This window comes from Lithobates pipiens, unplaced genomic scaffold (assembly GCF_037356315.1).
Source record: "Lithobates pipiens isolate NorthernLeopardFrog02 unplaced genomic scaffold, aLitPip1_a1.2 Scaffold_30, whole genome shotgun sequence".
NCBI lineage: Eukaryota > Metazoa > Chordata > Amphibia > Anura > Ranidae > Lithobates > Lithobates pipiens.
This window is the reverse complement of record NW_027507791.1, coordinates 63,234,875-63,255,022: the sequence shown is the minus strand read 5'-3', so window position 1 is coordinate 63,255,022 and position 20,148 is coordinate 63,234,875. Positions and strand designations below refer to the sequence as shown.

General features: G+C 42.7%; 1 protein-coding gene across 4 annotated transcripts in view; it reads left to right on the top strand.

The window, feature by feature from the left end:
• SYNE2 (spectrin repeat containing nuclear envelope protein 2) overlaps positions 1-20,148 on the top strand; it is a 529,925-nt gene that overhangs the window by 276,262 nt on the left and 233,515 nt on the right. For all 4 annotated transcript variants that reach the window (XM_077464352.1, XM_077464354.1, XM_077464353.1 and 1 more), the window contains 4 exons: positions 11,878-12,046; positions 15,119-15,265; positions 19,121-19,261; positions 19,577-19,759. In XM_077464352.1, the coding sequence (XP_077320478.1) occupies positions 11,878-12,046; positions 15,119-15,265; positions 19,121-19,261; positions 19,577-19,759 (640 nt within the window). The remainder of the gene's footprint in view (positions 1-11,877; positions 12,047-15,118; positions 15,266-19,120; positions 19,262-19,576; positions 19,760-20,148) is intronic.

Sequence of the window (20,148 nt, the reverse complement as noted above, 5' to 3'; positions counted from 1 at the left end):
CTATGGGAGATGGGGTGATGGCAGACCAGAGAGTCCATCGTCACTCAATCTGATCCGCAGACGGATGGAAAAGTAGGTTTTTCCTCCGTCACACTTTTTCGATTCGGAGGTGGGTAGGATGGCAGCAGACATGTCACCGCTGACATCCGACACTCCATAAAGGTCTATAGAGCATCCGTTCAGGTCCGCCTAAAAAACTGACAGGCAGACCTGAATGGATCGCTCATGTCAAAGAGGCCTTAGAATGCTTTCAGAATTAAGGGTGTTAATAGTTTTTTTTTTTATTATTATTATTTATCAGTTAAAAGGAAAAGTATATGAACAGAAGGGAAATCAAAACCAAATCAATTTTTTGTGTGACCACCCTTTTGTCTTCAAAACAGCATCAACTCTTTTAGGTACACTTGCGCACAGTTTTTGAAGGAACTCCGCAGGTAGGTTTTTCCAAACATCATAAATAACTAACCAAAGATTGTTTGTGGATGTAGGCTGCCTCAAATCCTTTGGTATCCATGTATTTCCAGACAGACTCAATGATGTTAACATCAGGGTTCTGGGGGGGCCAAACCATCACTTTAGGACTCCTTGTTCTTCTTTACACTGAAAATAGTTTTTAATGGCATTGGCTGTGTGTTTAGGGTCGTTAAGCTGCAGAATAAATTTGGGGCCAATCACACGCCTCCCTTATGGTGTGGTATGATGGATAAGTATCTGCCTGTATTTCTCAGCATTAAGGACACCATTGATCCTGACCAAATCTCCAATGCCTTTACAGAGATTTGTATAATGTGACTAACGTTACTCTTTAAAATTGCGCACAGTTCAGTACTTAAAAAATCTTCATAGGTGACGCCTAACAAAATTTTAACAGGTTACATATCTAGTGCTAGAATTATTGCTCTTGCTCGAGCGTTTGCGGCGTATATAACCTGTGTGTATCTGGCTCTGATACTAGCCAGTGCCTCACCAGCCACTGACCTCACCGCACGTCCCTGATATATGACCTGTGACCTGAAACTTTCTTCCAAAACCTCACCTTGAGGACTGGGTTCACACTTGTATGACTAACACTGTGACAGTGGGAGCTCATGAAGCATGATGTGTGAAAATCAATGTTTTCCTATGAGAGCCGTCTTAACTGGTCCGACACAAGTCAGTCCGACTTCGAAAATGCTCCCTGCACTACTTTGGTCCAACTTTGATCCTACTTCAGTCCATTGAATATCACTGAAGTCGGAACAAAATTGGATCGTGGTCTTAACTGATCCGACTTTGGCATGCTACTTGTGCTCTGATTATCTTTAAAGGGAAACCCAACGCCCAAATTCGGTCTGGTATGGATTTTAAGGGGAACCCCCCACGCCGAATTCCCCCCAGATCCTTATCTGAGCATGCAGCTCGGCAGGTCAGGAAAAGAGGTGGAAGAGTGAGCATGCCCCCCCTGAACCATACTAGGCCACATGCCCTCAACATGGGGGAGGGCGGTGGGTGCTTTGGGGCATTGGTGCCCAGCCCTCCCCCACAGCACCTTGCCCCCATGTTCATGAGGACAAGGGCCTTTTACCGACAACCCTGGCCGTTGGTTGTTGGGGTGTGCAGACGGGGGTCTGATCGGAATCAGGAAGCCTCCTTTAACCACTTCCCACCCGGCCAATGCATATATACGGCCGGGTGGGAGCCGTCTACTCCTGATAGGACGTTCAGGAACGTCCTTCAGGAGTAGCGGGATCGCGCGCGCGCCTGCTCAGCGGCACGATCCCGATGTGCTCGTGTCACCCGGACACGGCACATCTCAGATCGGCAGGAGGGCTCTGTGATTGGCCCTCCTGATCACATGACGGCCGTGTCCAATCACGGCCGTCATGTGATGTAAACAAACAGCCGGTTGCTAGGCAATCGGCTCTCCTCTCCTCACACGGAAGTCACCGCTGAGGAGAGGAGAGCAGAACGCTGCAGCCGGCTGATGATCAGTGAGTATGGGCTGCTTTTTACAGCTTTTTACTCACTGATCATCAGTGTAGTGTAAACACACAACACACCACACAGTACAAACACAGTCCCCACATATGTCCCCAAAACATACATGTCCCCAAATAATAAAAACACATGTCCCTAATAATAAAAACATGTCCCCCACATATGTCCCACTAAAATCACATGTCCCAATGATTATCTGCACACATATGTACGTGATCACCTGCACACATATGTACATGATCATTTGCGTACATATGTCCGTGATCACACAAACCAATTATTATATACTTAACGGAATTTTTTTTACCAAAAACATGTAGCAGAATACATTTTGGCTTAAATTTATGACAAAATTTGATTTTATTGGATTTCTTTTCAAATAGAAAAAAGAAAATATTGTTTTTTTTCCAAATTTCCGCTATTTTTGCGCTTATATCGCAAAAAAAAAAAACGGAGTCGTGAATAAATAACACCAAAATAAAGCTCTATTTGTGCGAACAAAATGATAACAATTTCATTTGGGTACAGTGTAGCATGACCGCGCAATTGTCACTGAAAGCGCTAGAGCGCTGAAAGCTGAAAATTGGGCTGGGAAGGAAGGGGGTGAAAGTGCCCTGTATTGTAGTGGTTAATAAGGGGGCCCCCAGATCCTAGCCCCTCACCCTATGAGTATCGGGTGCATTTAAAGTAATTTATTAAGGCAGCTCTGGCGTTCTTTCCGGGGCATGATGGGGTGGTAATGTAATAAGGGGCGGGGCCACCAGATGTCACCCAATGACCCCGCCCCATGCCATTATCAGTAGTGGCACACCGTGCACCCAGCATTAGAGAGCCTAGAGTCAACATTGGAAGAAGAACAGAGGTACAAAGACAGCAGGAAGCCCCAGAGGGGGGAGAAGAACCGGCAGAAGCAGAAGACATCAGTGGAGGAGGCAGAAGAGCTGGAGAGGGGATAAGAAATCGTAAGAGACAACGGAGCTGCCTTAATAAATTACTTTAAAAACCTGTGTACTGCGTTTTATTTTTGACAATTTTTTTTAGGTGAATGGGTAGGGGTACAATGTACCCGATACACATTCACATAGGATGGGGGGCCGGGATCTGGGGGCAAGTTGCTTTGGGGTGGGGGGCGCAGCCCCAAAGCATCCACCCCCCCATGATGAGAGCATGTGGCCTGGTATGTTTCAGGAGGGGGGAGGGGCGCTCACTTGTCCCTGCCCCCTTTCCTGACCTGCCGGGCTGCATGCTCAGATAAAGATCTGGTATGGATTTTGGGGGGATCCCACGCTGTTTTTATGGCATGGGGGGTTCCCCTTAAAATCCATACCAGACTGAAGGGCCTGGTAGGCTCTTGGAGGGGGAATTTATGCAATTTTTTTTTGTTTTTTTTTATTTGGTGTGGAGTTTCCCCTATTTATTATTTATTTAGATTTATACCAGACACAAGTATAATTAATTAATCATACATTTGACGTGAATCTTGAAAAGTCCTGACTTTGTGTAAGTGTAGGAATCAATGCTGGTTTGAAGTCAAAGGGTAGTCACACAATATTTGATTTTTCTACTATTTGCTCACTTTGCATTTTGTGAATTGATAGAAATAAACAATTAAAATAAAATATAGATTTTTGAAAGCATTCTTACTTTACAGCACTTTTTCACACCTGCCTAAAAACTGCTTGTAACAAATGTGAGGCTCCAAAATTCATGCAAATGAATCAATATACTGAAAATTTTGTAGAAAATTAAACCAGTAGTTATTTCTCATTTTAGGATATTGGCTTGAACCATGCAAATCATTGCCAACTGAGAATGTAATACCCATGGTTTACAACACAGATGCACTCTTAGCCCCTGTACACACGGTCGGACATTCTGCCAACCAAATCCGTTGGATTTTGTCCGACGGATTGTGTCCGAAACTGTTGCATACACACGGTCGGACTAAGTTGTCGGAAAATCCGATCCTTCAGAACGTGATGACGTTATTTCATTACGACGGGACTACGTTCAGGCTAGTAGCCAATAGCTTTGGTGTAGGAATTTGATCTGAGCATGCGTGGCACTTTGTCCGATCGGAATTCTCTACACATGATCGGAGTATGTCCGATCGGACCGGTTTGTCAGAAAATATTTCCAACAAGTTGGAAAATTGGGTCCGACGGATATTCAGACGGAAACAGTCCGACAGGGACCACACACAGTCGGATTATCCGACAAAACGCTCCCATAGGACACATTCCGTCGGAATCTCCGACCGCGTGTACAAGGGCTTAGGCCTCTTGCACATTAAACTCCTGTTTGAGTATCTACTTTTTCAGCGTTTTTATGCGCATATTTTCATCCATTTTCGAATATATGCGTTTGTATATGTCGCGCAATTTCACACAAATTTATTCTCATTCAGTACAATATGCAAATGCATATTTGCAAGCATTTGTATGCTCTTGTGTGTATTTGTGCGCATGAGGCATAAATTACGGGCCAAAATTGCAGATTTTTTTTCTATTTTTTTTTTTTCTGAAGAATTCAGAAACAATTACAATTAATGGGCTGTATTTTAGCTCAGTAAAAAAAAAAACAAAAAAAAAAAAAACTGTGCTGAGCTTTTTTAAGCCTGAAGCCTGTGCCAGAAGCCTCAGAACCATTTTTTCGAGACTGCCTATAGCTGCTTCATGCTTGTTGGTCATCAGTGCAGTGTATGAAAAGTGCTACTTCTATGGAGCTGGACTTGCTGTATCACTGATGCACCAGGCAGGTTAAAGTAAGTTAGACTTAGAAAAATAAACCAATAAGCCTTCCATTTGGTCTAAACCTTTTTCTATGAATTATTTGTTCCAAATGCTGAGTCAGATAAAAGCTTTATGCTCAGCATTGCTGCTCTCTATTATGTCATTGGTGATATTTCATCAGTTACCCAGAGGCATCCATTTATACAAAGCAATATTTTGGCCTATTGCATTTTTTAAAAAATATTTTCCAGCATTAGCGGCAGGACTTTAAATTGTGCCCTTGAGGTAATTGTACCAGACTCTTGTGTGGATTCCCAGAAATAAACATCCTGTTACTGTGCTGCCTTTTTTGATGGACCCTAAATGACAAATCCAAGCACATTATGAACTAGACCTAATGATAAGCACTTGATATGTTATAAGATGTATTAGCTGAGTAAGATGTTTGAGAGAGAAAAACAGAGATTGGGGCACTAAGTACATCTGTTAGGAAGAATGAAGCTAATTGCTGGATTTAAAATGGCCATACAACATTATCATTTTCAAAAAACGGCAACCCTTTTTATGAACGAAGTGTACTTTTTAGTGTCCCGTGTCTATAAACGGCAAGGACAGATGGAGAAGTTTCCATCTTTATTTCTGTGTGTGTGTGGTCCATTCTCTTCAACCTTGTATCATGATTTACTGGGTCTGAATCAGAAAAAAAAAAAAAAAAAGATTTCACGAGCCATAGTTAGTCCAGGTCACATTACCGATCTTGTCACTACATGGAACTCGAGAACACACACCTGATTCTGTGCCATTGCTCCCTCTCCGGTCAAACCAGTGAGGTGTTGCTCCTTGCTGGGAGGTTACATAGTTGCATAGTAGGCGAGGTTGAAAAAAGACACAAGTCCATTGATTCCAACCTATGTGTGTGATTTATATGTCAGTATTACCTTGTATATTCCTGTATGTTGAGGTCATGCAGGTGCTTATCTAATAGTTTTTTGAAACTATCAATGCGCCCCGCTGAGACCACCGCTTGTGGAAGGGAATTCCACATGCTCGCCATTCTTAGCCCTTGTACACACGGTCGGACATTCTGCCAACCGAATCCATTGGATTTTGTCCGACGGATTGTGTCCGAAACTGTTGCATACACACGGACCAAGTTGTCGGAAAATCCGATCTTTCAGAACGTGATGACGTTATTTCGTTACGATGGGACTACGTTCAGGCTAGTAGCCAATAGCTTTGGTGTAGGAATTTGATCTGAGCATGCGTGGCACTTGGTCCGATCGGAATTCTCTACACATGATCGGATTATGTCCGATCGGACCAGTTTGTCGGAAAATTGGGTCCGACGGATATTCTGACTGAATCAGTCCGATGCATACCACACACAGTCGGTTTATCCGACAACACGGTCCGATAGGACACATTCCGACGAATTCTCCGACCGCGTGTACAAGGGCTGACAGTAAAGAACCCTCTACACAGTTTAAGGTTAAACCACTTTTCTTCTAATTTTAGTGAGTGGCCACGTGTCTTATTAACCACTTGAGGACCGCCGTATTGCCATTGTACGTCAGCACAATGGCACAGGCAGGCATAATCACGTACATCTACGTGATTGCCTTCCAGCGGGTGGGGGGTCCGATCGGACCCCCTCCCGCTGGTTACGGCGGTCCGATTCGGTCCAGGAGCGCTCCGTGATGAGGCGATGGCCGTTGGTTTTCGGCCACCCCCTCTGGATCGCTCCTGGCCAATGAGAAGCTTCCTCCCCTGTGTATTGTTTACACAGGAAGGAGGAAGTGATGTCATTCTCCTCGGGGCGGTCTTTTTGACCGGACTACGAGGAGAACAGTAAAAGTAAGTGTGCACCAACACTACACTGACATGTAGGTACACACAGGCACACAAACCCCCCCCGATCCCCCCCCCCGATCCCCCCCCCGCCCCCCCTCCCCCCCCAGTCACAGTGTCACTGATTGCATTGATCATTTCTTTACTGATCAATGCATTCAGTGTCAGTTGTGACAGTAAAAACTGTCAGGACAGTTAGTGTTAGGTCCAGGGTAGCCCCCTATCACCCCCCAATAAAGATTTAACCCCCTGATTGCCCCTAGAGTTAACCCTTTCACCCCCTTTTGCCAGTGTCACTAAGCAATCATTTTTCTGATCGCTGCATGTGTCGCTAGTGTCGCTAGGTAGCTAGTTATTTTTTTAGGTTCACCGCCAGGTTTTTATAGCGCTAGGTACCCCGATATACTACCCAATAATGTTTTTAACCCCCTGATTGCCGCTAGTTAACCCTTTCACCCCCTTTTGCCAGTGTCACTAAGCGATCGTTTTTCTGATCGCTGCATTAGTGTCGCTACAGTCGCTAGGTAGCTAGTTATTTTTTTAGGTTCACCGCCAGGTTTTTATAGCGCTAGGTACCCCGATATACTACCCAATAATGTTTTTAACCCCCTGATTGCCGCTAGTTAACCCTTTCACCCCCTTTTGCCAGTGTCACTAAGCGATCATTTTTCTGATCGCTGCATGTGTCGCTAGGTAGCTAGTTATTTTTTTAGGTTCACCGCCAGGTTTTTATATCGCTAGGTACCCCGATATACTACCCAATAATGGTTTTAACCCCCTGATTGCCGCTAGTTAACCCTTTCACCCCCTTTTGCCAGTGTCACTAAGCGATCGTTTTTCTGATCGCTGCATTAGTGTCGCTACAGTCGCTAGGTAGCTAGTTATTTTTTTAGGTTCACCGCCAGGTTTTTATAGCGCTAGGTACCCCGATATACTACCCAATAATGGTTTTAACCCCCTGATTTCCACTAGTTAACCCTTTCACCCCCTTTTGCCAGTGTCACTAAGCGATAATTTTTCTGAACGCTGCATCAGTGTCGCTAGTGTCGCTAGGTAGCTAGTTATTTTTTTAGGTTCACCGCCAGGTTTTTATAGCGCTAGGTACCCCGATATACTACCCAATAATGGTTTTAACCCCCTGATTGCTGCTAGTTAACCCTTTCACCCCCTTTCACCAGCGATCACAGTATAAGTGTCACTGGTGACGCTGGTTAGCCAGTTAGTTATTTAGGTTCCCCGTCAGGTTTTTATATAGCGCCAGGGACCCCCATATACTACCTAATAAAAATTTGAACCCCCTGATTGCCCCTAGTTAACCCTTTCACCACTGATCACCGTATAAGTGTTACGGGTGACTCTGGTTAGTTTGTTTTTTATAGCATTTTATATTCAAATCCGGAAGGCAGTGCTTGGTTTTCGGGGTCCCGTACGTGGCTAGGCTCCCAAAAAGTCCCCCACATGTGGTATCCCCGTACTCGGGAGAAGCAGCAGAATTTATTTTGGGGTGTAATTTGACTTCTGCACATAGCATGTGTGAGCAATATATCATTTAGTGACAACTTTGTGCAAAAAAAAAAAAAGTTTGTAATATTCCCGCAACTTTTGGCAAAATATAAAATATTCCATGGACTCAACATGCCTCTCAGTAAATAGCTTGGGGTGTCTACTTTCCAAAATGGGGTCATTTGGGGGGGTTTTGTGCTATTTTGGCATTTTATGGCCTTCGAAACTGTGATAGGTAGTGAGGAGTTAAATCAAAAATTTGCACCCTTAGAAATCCTGAAGGTGGTGATTGGTTTTCGGGGTGCCGTGCGCGACTAGACTCCCAAAAAGTCCCACACATGTGGTATCCCCGTACTCGGGAGAAGCAGCAGAATGTATTTTGGGGTGTCATTTCACATATGCCCATAGCATGTGTGAGCAATATATCATTTAGTGACAACTTGGTGCAAAAAAAAAAAAGTTTGTAATATTCCCGCAACTTGTGGCAAAATATAAAATATTCCATGGACTCAACATGCCTCTCAGTAAATAGCTTGGGGTGTCTACTTTCCAAAATGGGGTCATTTTGGGGGATTTTGTGCTATTTTGGCATTTTATGGCCTTCGAAACTGTGATAGGTAGTGAGGAGTTAAATCAAAAATTTGCACCCTTAGAAATCCTGAAGGTGGTGATTGGTTTTCGGGGTGCCCTGCGCGACTAGACTCCCAAAAAGTCCCACACACGTGGTATCGCCATACTCGGGAGAAGTAGCGGAATATATTTTAGGGTGCAATTCCACATATAACCATGGCATGTGTGAGCAATATATCATTTAGTGACAACTTTTTGTAAAAAAAATTTTTTTTTTTTTTTTGTCATTATTCAATCCCTTAGGACAAAAAAAATAAATATTCAATGGGCTCAACATACCCATCAGCAATTTCCTTGGGGTGTCTACTTTCCAAAATGGGGTCATTTGGGGGGGATTTGTACTGCCCTGCCATTTTAGCACCTCAAGAAATGAGATCGGCAGTCATAAATTAAAAGCTGTGTAAATTCCAGAAAATGTACTCTAGTTTGTAGACGCTATAACTTTTGCGCAAACCAAAAAATATACGCTTATTGACATTTTTTTTACTAAAGACATGTGGCTAAATAAATTTTGCCCTCAATGTATGACTAAAATTTAGTTTATTCGATTTTTCTTATAACAAAAAGAAGAAAATATCTTTTTTTTTCAAAATTTTCGCTCTTTTTCCATTTATATCGCAAAAAAAAAAAATCGCAGAGGCAATCAAATACCATCAAAAGAAAGCTCTATTTGTGGGAAGAAAAGGACGCAAATTTCGTTTGGGTGCAATATTGCATGACCGCGCAATTACCAGTTAAAGCAGCGCAGTGCGAAATTGCAAAAAGACCTCTGGTCCTTAAGGTGTTTATTGGTCCGGAGCTGAAGTGGTTAAACTCCCTTCCACAAAAAAGTTTCATCCCTATTGTGGGGTCACCAGTATGGTATTTGTAAATTGAAATCATATCCCCTCTCAAGCGTCTCTTCTCCAGAGAAAATAAGTTCAGGGCTCGCAACCTTTCTTCATAACCAATATTCCCCAGACCCTTTATTAGCTTTTTTTGCCCTTCTTTGTGTCAAATTAGGACATTTTAACTTCGGGGTGTACTCCCTTTTGTTTCCAGTAGTTTAGACATTAATGGCTGTGTGTTGAGTTATTTTGAAGGAACAGCAAATTTACACTGTTATACAAGCTGTACACTCACTACTTTACATTGTAGCAAAGTGTCATTTCTTCAGTGTTGCCACATGAAAAGATATAATAAAATATTTACAAAAATGTGAGGGGTGTACTCACTGTATATCTATCTAATATAAATATATACACACTGAGCAAAATTATAAACACAACACTTTTGTGTTTGCCCCTATTTATCGTGAGCTAAACGTAAAGATCTACGACTTTTTCTATGTATGTAAAAGGCCTGTTTCTCTCAAATATTATTCACAAATCTGTCTAGCTGGCCATACATTATACAATTTTCCTTTAGTTTTATAAAAACCATATAATATGAGGTCAAACCTAAACACTTTCAGTTTGTATGCAATCAGGAAAGCCCTTGTACTACATAGTTGAAGGTAAATCTAAAGAAAGTTGAATAAGAAAATTGTATAATGTATGGCCAGCCTTAATCTGTGTTAGTGAGCACTTCTCCTTTGCCAAGATAATCCATCCACCTCACAGGTGTGGCATATCAGGATGATGATTAGACAGCATGATTATTGCACAGGTGTGCAGTTTTACGGTATTGGAGGGGGTCAGAAATAAAATGCACCCGTGTTCGTTGTGCAAGGCATATGCTTGCCCATACCATAACCCCACCGCCACCATGGAACACTCAATCCACAACATTGACATCAGCAAACCGCTTACCCACACAACGCCATACACACTGTCTGCTATCTGCACTGTACAGTGAAAAACGGGATTCACCCGTGAAGACAACACCCCTCCAAAGTGCCAGACACCATTGAATGTGAGCATCTGCCCACTCAAGTCGGTTACAACGATGGACTGCAATCCGGTCGGGGCCCCCGATGAGGAAAATTAGCATGCAGATGAGCTTTCCTGAGATGGTTTCTGACAGTTTGTGCCAAAATGCTCTCTAATCAGCATGTGGATATGCCACACCTGTGAGGTGGATGTATTATCTTGGCAAAGGAGAAGTGCTCACTAACATAGATTTAGGCAGATTTGTGAACAATATTTGAGAGAAATAGGCTTTTTGTGTACACAAAAAGAAATCATAGATCTTTGCGTTCAGCTCATGATAAATAGGGGCAAACACAAACATTTTTGCTCAGTGTATACAACTTTTTTTAAATGTATTTTTATATGTGTGATCATATCATTTCTGCTCTAAGCTGCCTAAGGTGCTTCAAGGGATTGGGGTGGAATTTGCAGAGGGGTGTGTCAGCAGGAGACAAAGAGAGAGAAATACTATGATCTTCCCAGTGAATAGCTGTGCAGGGGAACGTATCAGCAGAAGAAAACTGACATATATACACACTGTATATGTACTGGAATTACTGCATTGAGGGTTTCCTTTGGGAAATTATCTGAAGAGTATATGGTGTATGCTCTACACCAGGGGCCCCCAACCCCCCGGGCACGAACCGGTACCAGTCTGGGCCGAGAGGGGGGCCTTTACCGACTGCGCTGGCAGATGTCTGCATTTTGACGAGGCTCTCTCCAGGCTTTGGGGACCATCAATTTTAACAGGGCTTCCAACAGCTTCCTCCTGCCTTTGCTGCACTTTTCCTTCCCTGACCCAGCCGCAGAATGACCCGCAAAAAGAAAGAGCCACTTCGGCAGCAAAAGAGCTCCACTTTATTTCCTTCTGTGGGGTGGGAGCTACAAAAAAGGGGTGCTGGCAGCTGCCCTCCCCCTCCACAGCCCAGCGCTGAGATACAGAGACTGACGGTCATTGCTCTCTGCTCATAGCAGTGGGGAGAACTGAGCGATCAGCAGAGTTTGATTGTTCATTTATCTCTGCAGAGCCAGTGGGGGACAAAGGCAGCACCGGATCGATGCTGCATCCATCTAGGTGAGTATCATATTTTTTTCTTTTTCAAGCATATCACTGTGGCAAGCCACCGCCCTAAATATAATTTAGAACAGGACTCTGATAGTGTTATGCTTTCAATGTCTTAATTTTTTTCAATTGAGCAATATATGAAGGTTCTCCTTTTTCAAATACATACACTATCATACTAATTTCTCCATTATTGTTATTGACATTTTTTGTATTGTTTTTATTTACCATGCAGACTTTTACATAAGGCTCAAGTGAATAAGCAGGAGATAGAAACAGAACTTCAAAAAAGAGAAGCGTTAAAAGATGAAATCTCTGAAGTGAACAAGTCTGCCCGGAACGTGTCCTCCAGCTTGGAGAATATGGAGATGACAGATGTCGCAGACACAAAGACATCTTTAGAGGTTTGTTTGGTAACCTCCATCGACCTCTCAGTATGGTTTAAAGAATATCTAAACACAAAAACATAATATATTGCAGCTTACCAGTCCTTAGATCTTTAGATAATGGTGTCTGCATTTTGCTTTGTTTTTATGTCTTTTATGCTTTTTTTGCTTTTCTTTAAGGCTAAGCACATATTAAGGAAGCTTCTTACTTTTATTTTCAGCTGATGTTCCTGCCTGTAACATAATGCTTGTTCAGGTGTGACAAAATTCACTCACCCTCCCTAGAAGGGCAACAGAAGTAAGATGGATGGGTCCAATTTTTCATTCTTCTACATGGTGTTGGCTCTGGTGGTATATGTCAGTGGTTCTCAACCTCAGTCCTCAAGTACCCCCAACAGGCCACGTTTGCAGGTTTTCCTTTATCTTGCACAAGTGCTTTAAATCAAAGTCAATGGATTGGTATTTTGGACAGCTATTTTCTCTAAGAGAAATTCCCAAAACATGGTATGTTGGGGGTACTGGAGCACAAGGTTGAGAACCACTGGTATATGTGACAATGTTTCTCCAGCCCAGACTTCATCTTCCCTAAGTAAAGTTTGCCATAAAGAAGTAATTTTTTATTTTTTTCGTTCAGCCATGCAGGATGCGTAAAAATAAAGAAAAAGAAAAAACTGCTTCCTCCTTTAACACAAGCGATGTGCATGAAGGAATCTCCCCACTGGGACTAAACACCTGGTGTTAGAGCTTCAATCATCCTGGGGCCATGGTTGTTATGGTGTCAGGATGATTGAAGCCCATTTTTTCTATTATTACATTGTAATATGAAATTGTTCAACTCACCATAATGCAGAATCAGTGGGAGCCCTGAGCATGTCACCTGCCATCAGATGCTATCAGGTGCCCCCAGTAGAGCCCTCCTCACATCAGTGTCCACAACAGAGGAGCTGGCCTCCTCACATCAGTGTCCACAACAGAGGAGCTGGCCTCCTTACATCTGTGTCCCCGGCAGTGGAGCCCTTCTTCGTGTGTCTGTCCCCATTAGTGGCAGCTACACAGTTCCTGACTTCGGGAAGAGTTTCTTCGGGAAGAAGCCCTTGTCCTCATCAACATGGGCACAAGTTGCTTTGGGGTGGGGGGCCACAGGGCCCCCCTGTCCCAAACCACTAACCCCCCCCATGTTGAGGGCATTCGGCCTGGTACGGTTCAGGAGAGGGGGGGGGGCGCTCGTCCCCACCCCCTTTCCTAAACTGTTGAGCTGTGTGCTCAGATAAGGGTCTGGTGTATAGATTTTGGGGGGAACCTGAGAATCCATACCAGACCGAAGGGCCTGGTATTCTCTTGGAGGGGGAACCCATATGTTGTTGTTGTTGTGTTTTTTTTTTGTTTTGTTTTTTATATTTGGTGTGGAGTTCTCATTCAAGATCCGAAGAGCACAAGTTGCAAGCCAAAGTCGGGTCAGTTAAAACGGCGATCCGACTTCAGTGATATTCAGTAGGACCAAAGTCTGAGTCTGGTTAAGACGGCTCCCATAGGGAAACATTGATTTTCACACGTCATGCGACATGAGCTCCCAATGTTGGAGTATTTGTTGTACCAGTGTGAACCCAGCCTAAGAGAGTGCTCCTAATCTCATCTCGTTACCTGTATACATGACACCTGGGAGCCAGAAATCTTGCTGACTGATGGGGGATCAAATACTTACTTCACTCATTAAAATGCATATCAATTTATAATTTTTTTTGAAATGTGTTTTTCTGGATATTTTTGTTGTTATTCTGTCTCTCACTGTTAAAATAAACCTACCATTAAAATTATAGACTGACCATTTCTTTGTCATTGGACACATGTACAAAATCAGCAGGGGATCAAATACCTTTTCCCCTAACTGTAGTCTGCAATATATTACGTTTTTGTTTATAAGTTTACATATACTTAAAATTTTATTAAAAATACATTCCGCTGAATCGCACTGATGACAGGCCATTCAGAACAATTTTCTGGAAGTGGTAGTTTTGCCGCTGGATTGCCACCCTAGCTTTGCTTAAGGCTTCATTCGCACAAGCGTTGAGCAGCAGTGCAAATCTCAGCAGCATGAATCTCCTGATGTCTGCTGCTGGGATTTGACAGCTGCATGTGTATAAGAAGTGACTGTCGAGCCCATGCACAGTAATGACAAGCTGTCGGTGGCTGCAGCTGTTCATGCTTGTTCACACAGCCAGCGACCACCTGCAGTGATCGAGTCTGGACACACTTCAGAGTGAAATCACTGCAGCAGTCAGGGTTTCTGTATGTATCCGTAATTGAATTCCCTGCCTGTGCTTAGCAGCATAATAGGTGGTGACAGGGTCTCTTTAAGAATCAGTCTAACGGGATCTGTCCAAAGCAGAAATCTGGGTTTTGGTGGAGTGACCCTTTAACTGTGTGGGCTGTGCACAGCCAGTATTGTTGCAAGCATTGGTGCTTTCTCAAGTGTTACCGCAGACCTTAACAATTATGTTCACAAGGGAGTGTTATCAATACGCATTCCTTCTCATTCATTCGTAGTCGTCTGGTGCATTGGCCCAGAGCCAGACCTGTTCAGCGGAGATACAAAACTCAGACAAACCAAAGATTCTTATTCACTAAAGTCTGAAAAGCACCGGACGGGAAATGTACCGGTTTGTTTATATTTAAATAACGCCCGCTATGGAATGGGACTTCCAACCGGAGCACAGACATTAGATTGTGTCCAGGGCTGACAGTAGAACACTTACCTAAGTCAGCTTTCAGCAGCGTTTATTCTTCTCGCTGAATGAAAAGCCGTACTGATCGCTCTAATTATGTGAAAGATGACACTGCGCTCTCTGAGCCACCCGATCATTGGATCACTGTTGTGATTCTTATTCTCTTTGAATGTTGCCTCAGCTCAGGTAAACGCAACCGTGAAACCGTCTTACCCACACTTTTTTTTTTTTTTTTGTAGTAGGCAATTTACTTTTTTCTTATTGCTAGTGATTATCAACAATCAGTCAAAGTTCAAAATAATTCATGTGGGAAAAGCTGGGGGTTTTCCTATGGATCTAATAACAGTCATGTGTTGTCTTATTTCAGGAGCATCTCAGGTTGGTTGATTCAGAAAAGGAAAAGGCCCAGGTTATTATGGAGAAACTGCATGACCGATATGCAGAAGCGGTCCCCGAAGAACTTCAGTCATACGCCACACGGTGCCAAGAGTTCCTGCAGGAGACAGAAGAGAAGGTAAGTTGTCTTACAATATAGGTATATGTGTGTGTGTGTATGTATGTGTGCGTGTGTGTATGTATGTGTATATATATATGTATATGTATATATATATATATATATATATATATATATATATATATATATATATATAATATTATATTATATTTTCTCTCTCTCAGATATATATATATAAAATCGATCTCAGAGGTGATCTTTGAAGTGCTACCCTTTTCTAAAATAAGTTTTTTGTTTTTTTCCTTGTTGGCAGCTATCAGTGTAACATCTTGTACAAATAACCTAACCACACAGTAACCAGAAAGCGTTAATAGGGGAAATATAAGGAAAGGTGACACACCTCTCTCTGTATATATTGTAAAATCTTACAGTAGCTTACAGCTACTGCTTACTCTGCTGACAGCAGTACAATAATAACCGAGAAGCTATTAAACAAGCTATCCTGATTTTTTTTTTTTTCGTTTCAGTTAATCTGCAAAAAAAAAAAAAACGATTCAGGACATCTCTGTAATACATGCAGATTTTGTATCTCTTCAATAAAATGCACATTTTCTGTGTTTTTATCCCTTAAAAATTGCTGCAAGTACAGAAAATACCTGTTGTTCTACCAGAACTCCAGCATACACCTGTCTTCCTGTAATGAGCTGATGATACCGCCTCTGCCATACTGAAATCTCAAATCAAGTTGACCGCTCAGTCTGGTTCTTCTCTGCTGGACTAAAAAAGACCCTCTTCCTCATCGTTTTAATTTAAAGCGGTAGTAAACCCGCTGACTATTTTTATTTTTTTTTTACACCTGTAGACACAAGGGAAAAGGCATAATGAGCTAGTATGCATCACATACTAGCTCATTATGAAATACTTACCTTAGAACAAGACGTCGGTATCTCCTGGTGTCCACGCCGAGGGGGTGCTGACATTTTCCCTCGGCGAGTCTTCCGAATATCGTGGCTCCGGCGCTGTGAGTGGCCGGAGCCGCGATGTTATCACTTCCACACATGCACACGGGAGACTTCTTCTTTCCGCCAAGGTCCGGCGCATGCGCTGTTGAAGTCAGCGGCTCATTGCAAGGGGAATATCTCCTAAACCATACAGGGTTAGGAGATATTCTTTATACCTATAGGTAAGCCTTATTATAGGCTTACCTGTAGGTAAAGGTTAAATAAATTACTTTACTACCGTTTTAAAGGGGAGAAGTTCTGTAGTCCAGCAGATGAAAATGAAGAAGGGGCTGGCAATACTGCTTGGGATTTTGTGTAGCAGAAGCACTGTTTTGTCAGTTAAAACAGGAAGTAGGGCAGTTACTGGATTTCTGGCTGGTGTTTTTAAAAAGACAATTGGAAAATGTGCATTGGAAAATATGCATGTATTGCAAAAAAGTACTTAAAGTGGAACTTTAGTCAGAAAATTAAGTCCTGCTAGATCACTTTGGACTTTGCAGTTATAGCAAAAAATAAGTGCCTATGCTGTTTAAAATCCAGCAATACACTGTCTCACCCTGCTCTGCACATGCTCAGTTGCTCTCTATTTATGGCATTGTGCCGAAAATCTGAGCCACTGAAGGCCAATCTGCTGACAGCCTCAAGATTTACTGCTTTGATGGGTATCATTGAGAACAGACTGTCATGTCATACTACATTGTCATGATGCATGCCTTGAATAATGAATTTAAAAAAATAAAAGATCTGCTGCTGCTTATGGCCTCTGGGCTGCAGCAAAATGGCAACCTACACCAAGAAGAAACAGCAGCAACGCTGGAGGCAATTTACAGAATACACAAAATTTTGTAGCATAATTATTAATGTGGAGTGTATGTTCTTTGCTAAAGAACATGACTTTTTATCAAATTGTTATGCGTAAAGTTCTTAAAGAGAGCTTTTGTTTATAATCCACTTTCTCTAACCTGTGCCTGCATTTTGCTTTGGGCACACTCTATGGCGAATTGTTCTGCGGTAATGCTTTCCACAATACTATGCGATAATTTGTGATAAAGAGGGAATTGTTCTCCCCTAGTAACTTCGGTATTTTAAGCCATTGGCAACTTGAAAAAAGGAAACAATATGCAGCATTGCTTGAGATTACTGTGCTAGAGGGCTGTGTTAGGTGCCTCATGCAATTTACTGAAAATCTTCCTGCAGAAGGTACAAAGGTAGCACATGTGCGCCACCATGGGAGCTGGGTAGATATTTTAGCAATCCCTGCACTGGTTTACATTGTGAAAGATTGGTCAGATATTTCCCTGCCAGTCACACTTAAGGTCAGAAGTGTTGGTCTTTAGCAGGGGTGCTCAGACTTTTGAAGAGTGAGGGCCACTTAAGTTAGTTGGTCGTGGGCCACAATGAAATCTCTCAGAATCTCAAATTTTTTAAATTGAATAGTACACTGAAGATTTTATACAACCAGGGTGGTCATTTTTCATGAAACCATTCCCTGTTGGATGTTTACCCACTGTTTAATTACAAAAAGAAAAAAACTGGCAGCGGGACCCACCCGATTGTGCTAAAGGGGCCTAAGGCTGCTTTCACACTGATGCACTGTGGTTTAACCACACAGCAGGTGCAGCGCAATGCACCTGCAGTGTTTCTACAGGTTAGCTGTGCTTTGCCATATACTTTTATTGTGCCCTTCAGGTGTGGTGCACTTTTTGAAAGTGCACCAGAACTCCTGCTTAAATGTCTATGGCTCAGCTAACCTGCAGGAAAGCCGCAGGTGCATTGCTCTTCACCTGCGGGTCAGTGTAAAAGCAGCCCTTATTTTTTTTTGTTTAAGTGCTTATATATTCCTATTGCAAAACCATGATGTTTAAATTGGTTGCAAATCCACTATGTGGTAATACAATCCACTCTGTTGGTTAACAACATGTGCCCCAGTGTCTGTGCTTTATAAAAAAATATGCTCACATGAAGCCTCACTTCTCTCCTCTCCCAGACTGGCAGCTACAGCAGAAGGGGCCGAGAACCCCTGATGTCAGCCAGGAGGAGGGGAGGAAAGAGGTGAACAGTCATGTAAGAGCAGCTGAGAGGCACTCTGAAATAAGGTAGAAAACGTCAGATTTTATTTTATGAAGCACAGACACTGGGACACATGTTATCTAACAGGGGTTATTGTATTAAAATCACATTGTTTTGTAGCAGCAGGGAGGGGAGCTGTACGGCCCTGGTTAGAGCTGACAGGGAGGTGAGGGAGAGAGAGGACAGAGGAGGACAGAACAGAACTGCGGATGATGAAGGCACGTCAACTGACCACGGTTTTAGGGCTCAGTAGCCATGATAAACTTTGGTCAGTTTACAGAGGGGAGAGCAGAACCAGGCAGAATAAACCAGGTATTTCAGGTGATACAGGGGTGATACACAAGTGATACACAAGCACCGTGCTGGAAAACATGCTTTAACGGAACAGGATCCTTTTTTTTTTTTGTAGGATTACAAACACTAATACATAATATGCTCATTGCTAAACTGTGATGTTTAGTAGACTGACTTTTTTTCTTCCATTTCTGCTGGCATTGCTGGCTGTTTTTGGGTGGAGTGATACCAAATACACGTCGCCTGGGACAGAAGGTCAGGATATAGAGGAAGCATTGGCTTATGCGGCTCCTGCTCCCTCTGCAGCCACTTGCTTCCTCTGATACCGACTCCATCCACTCTGATGCTCTGGGTTAGTGGGTCTGCAACCCACGATCTGGGCTTGCCGACCTCCAATCCCAGAGCAGGAGGTCATGGGCGACATCAGAGGGCTCCAGGGGCTCGGGTTGAGCACTCTATAGTTTGCCATAATCTGACCCGTTTGTCCACCACTGATCATCAATATGCACAATAAACGATCTGAACTCTGTTTTGTATGTTTTCATTTTAGGTCCGAAATGAGATTGAGCAGTGCTCTCCCCAAAACATTATGACCAAAAGAGTGAATGAAATTTCAGCTGGGCTCAAAAATATTGAGGCTCAGTTAACCATTAAAACTGAAAATATCTCTCAGGCTAAAGAACTTCAGAAGGTAAGTCCATCTATGAGTGACTTCCTGCACCATAGCAGCCTACCTATTCCATCTGTCAGTTGTTTCCTGCAGCATAGCGGTATACATGTATTTTTCAAAAAAAAGAAAGTTTAATATCTGCTACTGTGCTTTGTACCAGTTGGGCATGGTAGCACCTCATCTGGATAATGTACACATATCCAATGTACAAAAGTATATGTATACCTTGTAAAGACCTTATTAATGTCTAAGAGCCACCAAAGATCAGCCATGTTAAAAGGGCCAAAGAATTAACATGAAGAGGTCATTTGATATTTTATGGGTCCCTTTTTGCAGAAAGTCTGGGATGAAGTGGATAGTTGGCACTCAAAGCTGCATGCACTGGAGTCAGAGGTTCAGGACATGGCAGAAGAGGACCCTAGCCTAGCTCAGGAGTGGATGGATAAAGTGACTGAACCACTGAATTATTACCAGCAAGTCACCTACCTTGCTGAACGCAGATCCTCTAACCTGAACAAGGTGAGTGATATGGGTGTGCTATACTTGTATTGTTATTTATAATACAGCTTTTACTGGTAAAGTCTATTCTCAATAGGATACAATCTAGGTTGGTCTAGCTATGTTGGAATTCCAATGTACCTGTCCCTTGCCTACCACAGTTGTATCCTTTAGCTTGATGACGATAACACATTTATGTAAACCTTAACAATGTACTTTTCCGATTTGATTAGAATTTTTTTCATCTATTACATTTAATTGGTTTAAATGTTACTATCTGGATCCTGCTAGAAATCCTTCTTGAAGTTAGCCGATAACTTTCTGTTCTCTCTGCCTCTGCTGCAGTCTTTTCAGTTATGATGTTCCAAGTTATCTCTGATGACTACAGAAAGGGGGAGGTTTCTGTAGTC